An 8,761-nucleotide genomic window follows, 5' to 3' on the forward strand; every position below is an offset into this window, starting at 1 on the left:
CAGAAGATGTTAAATGCAGACCTGCTGAGGGATAGGGCTAGTCTCCATTTTACCAGTGATGAAACTAAGGCTTTGTTGGGGCATGTGGTGCATCCATGGCTCCCCTGTACCCAGGAAGTAGGGCCCAGTCTAAAGGGCAGGCATGGAAAGGCAGCATCTTCAGTAGGCTGGCAGTTCCTGCTATAAATACAATGCTGACTCCTGGGTAACCTTAGCCTCTTCCAGGCTTGCCCGCCCAGGCATAAGGCCATAAATCCCAGCGCCTGCACCGCCTGCTGTGCTCCCCTCTTGACGGAATTTTCCGGATGCCCTAACAAGGTACCACATTTTTTAAAAACAGGCTCCAGATGATTGAAGACTATGGTGAGCTACCTGGCTCTCCTGGAAAGGGGGTGTGGCTGAAGGCAGGAAGACATTCCTGGACTAAGGACCTGAGTACTGAGCCCCTGGAATGGGGGAGGTGGGTTCAAGCCTCTGCTAGACCCTATAGCTGTGGGATGCCCTTGGGCATGCTATCTGCCCTCTGGCTTCTGTTTCTTAGCTATACAGCGGAGTTGATGCAGCTTGCCTCCAGGCAAGTAAAGTCTGGTCCAAAGTGCTCAGGACTAGGAAGGTGTCCTGGTCCCTTCACTTCCTTCTCTGTGCTGGCGCTCATTTGTCACACTGCTAATGAGGAGTGGCATCATTTCAATGCTTCAATGCTTCTACGTGCTGGGGGGGGGGGGTCCCTTACTCTTATGGAAGCACAAAGAGCAGAACCACTTCCCTGACCCTTTGGAATAATGAGAAAACAGTGGAGCTGTGCCCAAGATGCACAGGTCTCCAGAACGTTGACACTGTTGTCACAGGCCCTGAGTCTCCTGGGTCTGAAGCTGGAGGCAGGAGTCCCAGAGAAGCCTGAATGTCAGGGGGATATATTCAAGGAGACTCCAGCACGGAGCTCCCCCAATGCTGCACCCACAGACCAGGTTCTTTGTTGTTGTTTGGGGAAAGGTGTCTTGATTCATTTTGTGCTGTTTTGTTTGTTTGTTTGTTTGTTTGTTTGTTTGTTTGTTTTTTGAGACAGGGTCTCGCTCTGTAGCTGAAGCTGGCCTCAGGCTTTAAACTCTCCTGCCTCAGCCTCCTCAGCAGGACTGTTTATATTCACAGACAAAGGCTCTGTGTCAGACCCATATAAGGAAGAGAAAGACCACTGCATTGTGTTTTACAACCAGAAAAAAAAAATGACGCTAGGAGCTTGCTCAGGGTCTCTGCTGAGCCATGACAAAGCAAATCAGCAAGCCAGGACCTAGTGCCCCCCTCCTAGTCGAGGAAGGGACAGAGAGGACAAGTCCTGGCCCCCCAGGCCCAACACATGCATTCGCTCAGTGCCACACCATTGCCTTGGCAGGCTAAATATTGTCTTAAGGCCTTCCTGAAATACGGGTAGCTTTACAAACTGCTAAAACTAGGGCTGTGTCCCTGGTGCAGGGAGTGAGCTATTCCGGGTCTGTGTCAGGTGTGGGGCCTGGTCAGCCAGAGACTGCTGTTGGCGGCTCCCCAGGCACCGGTGGCCTACACAGCGCCACCAGCAATGCTTGGCAGCCAGCTCTGCTGGCGCCCAGTGGAAACGGGGGAGGTCAGGCTGCTTTTGAATATGTCTCCCTCCCAGCACACATGCACACATAGAGCCAGACCCAGACTGTCCATCAGACAGCACAGTGCCTCCTGGGACAGCCTGGCATGGCTGCGAATGCCTAAGAATCACCGAGGTGAGCTTTTAGGATAAAGACTGTACGGGCCAGAGCTGAGCCATGTCTTACCAAGGACGCCACTTCAGGGAGATGCCTAGGCCATGTGTGCCTCTGAGCACCAGCTCTCAGTACCCACCCATCCTGTCTCAAAGGAACCACTGTGGTCATGATACACTGGGCACCAGCAGACACTTTTATACATTATTATAATTTTCACAAACTGTGGCTTAGGTACATAACCACAGTCCCGTCATCACCTGCAAACGCAAAGGAACTAATCAATGTCACACAACCTGAAGGTAACAGTTTAGAGATCAGAGCCTGGGCCACTTACTCCAGAGTCCCACAGTAAACACCGAGTGTGTTGTCCTCAGCTCCCACTATTTGAGACAGCCAATCCCCACAAGTCAGGACATGTGGCTGGACCAGGACCTGACTGCATCTCCTCTCTCCTGTGTCCCCAGCCCTCTCTAGCCCGGAAGGTGTTCTCTGGAGCTGACCACAGGCTGATAGAGTTGAGTCAGGACATCCCAATGGGTTCAGGATCCCAGGAAACCCCGTAGGATGTATGAGACCGCCTCAGATTAATGTTTATAAGCCTCCTGTTACATATGGTATCAGAGGCCATGCACCCTGCACCTATTTTGAAGCCCAGTCCCCCATCTCGATCCTGCACCCTGTGGTCAGCACTGTCCTTTCTCCAGGCTGACCAGCCTGGAAATTTGCTAGAGGTACAGCTTCCCGCAGAAAGGAAATAAGGGGTGCAGCCAAGGCTCAGCTTTGAAACTCAAACTGCCTCTGCTGGGCTGCAGCTCCCGAGTGTCAAACTAAGAAGGGGTCCCTACTTCACTGCTGCCTGCAGCCCGTGGGGGGCCCGGTGCCCTTGGTGACCGGAGGCCTTGCCTTTGCAACCGGAGCCATGGCTGGTAAATATAGCACTGCCACTCACCAGCTGAGGGGCCCTCGCCGTCCGACATGGTGGGGGAGATGGGCAGCCAGCTGGCCACCAGCCTGCAAGGACAATCAGAGCCCTCAACAGCCGTCACCCACCCAGCGTGGATTGGGACTGCTCTGTGTCCAGCCCCTAGGCAGTGTCCTGCCTCAGCCAGCCTGGCCACCCCCCCATGTTGGGCTGGGCAGATAAGAGCACGCTCCCAGTGCCAGGAACCTGTGCGATTGGTGGATAATTCTAGGCACTGCCCTCCCCTGTCTGGGGCCTCTCCTCAGCAGCCCCGGAATGCTGCCTGAGAAGCCACGGCACCCCAGGGTGCTGGACCAGTCCCTAGAAACCCAGCTCTGGAGACTATGGAATGCCTATTCCCTCCCTGCTGGGGCTGGTCCCACCTACTAAGCCAGGCCCATTTATGGGCATTTAGTGAAGGCGAATCAAGGGGTGCCGCCAGGGAACGCATGCTGGCACCAGGAGGCATGCAGACAATCACATTAGGTCCATGTCATAGACAGGGTTAAATGACCCTGAAGGGAAACCAGCCCTCTAGGGGTGTAACCGGGATCTGGAGCCAGGCTGTCTGTCTCCAAGGCATAGGAAGCCTTGCCTTTGTTTAGCTGAGAGCACCCACACCTCTGGACATGCATGGGGTGCTTTCAGCTCCCCACATGTTGGGGAGCTTCAGGAAGAGAGGAGCTCCCTACAGGAAGTGAGGTGACTTCTGTGTTCACACAAGAAACATAAGATTGAGGGAACACACAGCCACATATACTTAGTGTGAACTTGTTGTGTCAGGAGACCATGCAGCCCTCTCCTGGCTCCCACAAGGCAATGGGCAGTTCTAGTGGAGGACCCGGGATCCCAGAGGCATCATCTGGGGTCACTCCAGTTGTGAGACTCACCAAGTGAAACAGCTTAAAGAAAAAGGGGTTGAGGGTGGAGGGTGGAGGGGTGGATCTGGGAATGAACTCAATCAGAGAGATCAAGAATGCTCTCATATTGTCCCTGAAAGTGTTGTCTGGCTACAGCGTCCATTCCAGGACCGTGAGCCAGCAGGTACAAAGGGAAGCGGTGGTAAACCCCAGCAAGAGACTGGCAGGGGTCCCTGGCATAGCCTGAGGGTGATGCCACTGCCCAGGCAGGAAGTCTATTTTCCTGTGGAGGGAAACGTTCAAGGCAGGAGAAGTCAGGCAAGCTTCCTGGAGGAGGAGGCAAATACTTGTGCTAAGGGCTAGGAACTCTCAGAAAAATGGTTCTGGGGCCTCCTGGCAACTTTTATATGGCCTCTGAGGCCTTTCCTAGCTCAAAGACCACAGAGGGTTAAGGCTACCAGCTTTCAAAGGAAGTCCTTTCCAGGAAAAGGGAGGAAGGAGGGCTGAAAAGTTGCATCTCATCCTCACCCGGCACTGGCCCACTGGAAGGCAGAGGCTTGCAAAGGAATTCAAACTGTGCAAAAGGCCCCAGGTCTTCCGGTCTGGTCCATGTTGCTCCCTATGCCAAGCACTTCCCCCCCCCTTCCTCCTCCCTCCCTCCTCCTCCTCCCCTTCCTCCTCCCTCCCTCCTCCTCCTCTTCCTCCCCCCTTCCCCCTCCTCCTCCCTCCTCCTTCCTCCCCTTCCTCCTCCCTCCCCCTTCTTCCCTCCCCCCTCCTCCCTCCCCCCTCCTCCCTCCCCCCTTCCCCCTCCTCCTTCCCCCTCTTCCTCCCCTTCCTCCTCCCTCCCCTCTCCCCCCTCCTCCTTCCTCCTCTTCTCATCTAACTGCCCAGAGGCAACTCAGGGCCCCTGCACTGCGCATGCACTGCCCCTGAACACCACTGTACAAACTCTGACCTTGCTGTGGCCAGGTCCTGGGCCCCACTGTGCTGACCCCTTGTTGCTTTCATGGGCGATATGCTCACCACCACTGGAAGTGTGCAAGCAAAGCTGGGCAGCCTGGCTAGGTCTACAGAGGAAGCTCAGGCATCAGGTGGGGCTGGAGAAAATAGTGTTAGAGTCCCCTTGAGGGTGACTAGTAAATTGGAACTGATGGCCATACTGGGTCCCTGCCAACTAAGGCTTTAATTTTAAGGGATAAAAGAGAAAGCAAATCCAGACACTCCGGACAGTCTGCAGATCCGTGAGGTCTCTATCGCCTCTGCCTTGCAAGTCTTCTTCTCCCTTGACCCAGGCTGAAACCACCCAGTGCTCGCCGTATCAGCGTGGGCACTGGGGAGATCAGAGTTTGGATGATGGGACAGCATCTCACCTCACAGTGGGAGGGGTCCTGCCTTTGGGTGTGCAGTGATTTGAATAAGAATGGCCCCCATATAGGTTTATCTATTTGAACACTTGGTCCCCAGTTGATGACCTGTTTGGAAAGGATTAGCAGCCAGTGGCCTTATTGGAGGGGCCGGGCCACTGAGGCTGGCCTCAGAGGTTTCAAGAGCCCATGTCAGCCGTGCCACGCCCACTTAGATCTCCCTTGTGCTTGCGGATGAAGATGTGAGCTCCAAGCTCCTGCTCCAGCGCCACGCCTGCCTGCCTGCCTGCCTGCCTGCCCGCCTGCCTGCCTGCTGCTGCTGCCGGGCTCCCTTCCACAATGGTCACGAACCTGCTGCAACCTTGAGCCCCAAGATAAATGAAGACAGAGGGTAAGGGCAGTGGGAGTTAATAGTGCCAGGTGTCCACAGTTTTGGGTAATACAGCAAGTCACAGTAGGTACCATCTGTGTCCCCAAGGAGGTGACCAGGAAAGGGGTAGCCATCAGAAGGCAGGGTGTTGGGGAGTCAGACCTGCCTCTTGGAACCTGCCTTGCTCTGTGGCTTTGGGCTATGGTGCTCCTCTCAGTGCCTCTCCTTCCAGGTTTGGAAGCACTAGTGGACACCTCATGTGTAGCTGGCCTTAAGCTACGTAGTGGGCAGGAGAGTCCCACGTGCCATCAGGTGTGCGCAGCCTCAGATCTCACCTTCTACTCTGGGCTCTTGGGATAGGCTCATTTCACAGGAGTACACTTCAGGATAGAGGAGTGCAGTGACTCACTGCAAGGGCCTCAGAGACTGCCGAAGACCCAGCCAGGGCGTCAGGTATGCAGCTTGGCCTAGTATGGGCAACAGCGGGGCTTAAGGAGGAGGCTGCACGGAGATGCTCACATTTAGCCCTGGTGGGCAGACTGCAGGCCCAGGGCTGGAAGGAGCCTGGTGACACACACAGAGAAAGGGTCAGATGCCAGCTCCACAGGGGCCTCTGGATGGCTGGACAAGCCTGGGCCCAACCTCAATATCCTCCCTGTCAGGGACTGCCAATGTGTCACAAGGAGCCTTCGGCCTCCTTTTCTGGAGCCGTCTCTCTGTCTGGCTCTACATCCCACCCAGAGGGAGAGCCCAGTGTTGGCTCCTGTGTGCAGGCCACTTCCTCTTCCTGTCCTTGGCCCCAAGTCCCTTCCTGTTCTCTTTATTGTGGGAACATGTGTTAGGAGGAAAAAAAAAAAACCACCAACAACGACAACTTGATTATCTTGCCCTTGAGTCATAATAGCAAGAAATGAGCCCACTGCATGTATGAGAATGTATGGAGCCAGTGAGTGGGCATGTGTGCACACGTGTGCTTGGTAGTCGGCATGTAGGATATGTATGCGATGCTGTGCATATGTGCTCCCATGTAATCATGCACCTGTATACATACATGGGCTTTACCTGCATAGAGTGTGTATACGCATGTGAGGCAAGCAATTGTACATGTGCAGTCGAGCTTCTGCTAGTTTGTGCCGACCTTGACAGCTAACCCCACCAGCTCCCAGCGCTCACGAGCACCTGGTGAAATTCCAACGACTGCTGGTGGCCACTCCCATCAGCTCTAGCAAGGGCTCGGTACAGTCTCCTGAGGGCCCAAGCTGCTGCAGGTGGAGGGGCTGAGGTCAGGAAGGCGGGGCAGGTGGTCAGGGTGGTATTCTATAGGCAACAGCTTCGCAGAGACTTAGGGAATGATTGGGAGGGGGCAGGAGAAAGGCCTGGTGTGAGGAAGACTTCATGGCTCCCCAAGAATGGCAAGGGGTCTCAGGAGGGATGAGAGAGGTTGGCAGGAGTTAAGGCCTTTTAAGAAGAATAAGGTATGAACAGCCACCCCTGTGTGGACATCAGTGGGGCCCAGCCTTGAGCCTGGAGTCTGGGTGACAGGGTCAGAGCGGAGGCCCACTTTCTACCCACTCTCCCGCTGGGGCACTTACTTGCCTCCAGCTCATCAGTCCTGGCCAGGCCTTGGGCATCCAGTATCTCATCCTTTCTAGAAACCCCCTTCTCTCTTTGTTTGGTTTAGTTTGGTTTTTCGAGACAGGGTTTCTCTGTGTAGCTATGGCTGTCCTGAACTCACTCTGTAGACCAGGCTGGCCTCAAACTCACAGCGATCCATGCCTGCCTCTGCCTCCTTAGTGCTGGGATTAAAGGCATGCGCCACCACATCTGGCATAAACCTCGTTCTCTCTTGACCTTAGATGAGAGAGTATACAGCTTCCCCCGCCCCCACCCTGGCACCTCAGTGGGTGGGACTTGAAGGTTGGTACATGCCCGCACTGAATGGAACTGCACTGAGCTGGTAGCCTTGTGGAGGAGGCCTGGCCTCTATGCGTGTGCTATGCATAGGAGGAAGACTACTTAGCTAAGGCTAGCCCAGAGCAGTGCTCTCACTTGTCCACCAACTGATTGGAACAGACACCTCCTCCAACTAGGATAAAGTCAGTCACATCCCGCTACACACAGCCTGAGACACACACACATGAACATGCAGATATGCATGGAGACTCTCATGCATCACATATGCAAAGAGGAGACTATGGGAACATACAGCGATGCTGAGAGACCCAAGCAGACGCAAATGTGTACCCATGGGGCTCACACACATATAAGTTCACATACATAGGGGTTTACATGTATGAGGCTCATACACAACAACAGGAAGCATATGCACGTGGGAAGTGCACAGGCATGTGTGTGTGCGCACACACACACACACACACACACACACACACACACACACACACACACCTATGTACTCCAGCACAGCTCTGGAAATTAATCCTGCATGCCCAGCCCCCTGGCCCAGCCCAGGCACCTAAGTAAAATACTCTTGGGGTATCCTCTAGGCTCTAGGCCAGGAGAGAGACCAAACAGGCCAGGCCAGCTACTCTAGTGTGCCTGGTGGGAAGAGAAGCAGCCAGCCTGTGGCTCCTCAGGTCAAAGCCCTCACATCTGGCTCAGGACCCTGGGAAGCCTACCTTGTGGTGAAAGCAGGAAGAGTCTCACAGGAAGGCTTCTTGTCCTGGACAAGGCACCTGGATGTTGAGGCCCTCATTCTGCCTTGGGCCCTGTAACAGGGAAAGCGCCCCCCCCCCCAGCCCCTGCCAAGCTGCGTCTATAGAACTGGGACCTCATGAGCACTGCGGGGAAGCTTAACCCAAACATACCATTTCTGTAGTGTTCAACAGGCCATCAAGGCTGCCTCTACTGATGCTCTCCCTGGGGTCTTTCACATAGAGGCAGCCTTTGCCCTGGTACTAGGGGCTAAACCCTCAGCCAAGACCTAAAGAGGGAGTGGGAAGCAAATTTGGATCCTCTGACTCCACCCATCCCCACTCAGGATAGAGCCTGGAACCTGACCGGTCACCTGGAAGGACATGATACTCCCGCTGCAGCTGGCCCCATTCCTACCCATCACGCCCAGCTCTGAACACAGCAAGGTGGCCCCTTCCCAGTGAGCTGGCATCCAGTGGAGTCTCCAGCTGCCCTTTAGACTCCATGCTCTTGGAGGCTCAGAACCCACACCTCACCCATGGCAGCAAGAATTCCCAGCATGCCTCTCAAGTCTAGGGAAGTATAAACTGCCCACCCAAGACTGTAAATACTAGAAGCTTCCTGCCAGGGGAGAGCGTATATTCCGAGCCCATGTCCTCCTCACATTCCTGTGTCCACGTTTACAAGGGAGGGAACTTTCAGAAAAGGTCACCATTGCCTAGAGGCAGGCAGGGAGGCAGCAACCCCCCACGCCCCACCCCTGGGGGAGGGCATCAGAGGCAGAAGGGGGGGAGAGCTGACCCAGCCACCCTCCCCTTCTA

The 8,761-nt window shown here is 55.0% G+C and overlaps 1 protein-coding gene across 1 annotated transcript in view; it reads right to left on the minus strand.

Moving 5' to 3' along the window:
* Positions 1-2,832, minus strand: part of EML1 (EMAP like 1) — a 173,396-nt gene extending 170,564 nt beyond the window's left edge. Inside the window, exon 1 of the mRNA XM_084793524.1 lies at positions 2,683-2,832. Coding sequence (XP_084649650.1) covers positions 2,683-2,710 — 28 coding nt within the window. The 5' untranslated portion in view covers positions 2,711-2,832. The remainder of the gene's footprint in view (positions 1-2,682) is intronic.
* Between the last annotated feature and the right edge of the window lie 5,929 nt (positions 2,833-8,761).

This window comes from Acomys minous (genome assembly GCF_964271855.1).
Source record: "Acomys minous genome assembly, chromosome: 8".
Lineage (NCBI taxonomy): Eukaryota > Metazoa > Chordata > Mammalia > Rodentia > Muridae > Acomys > Acomys minous.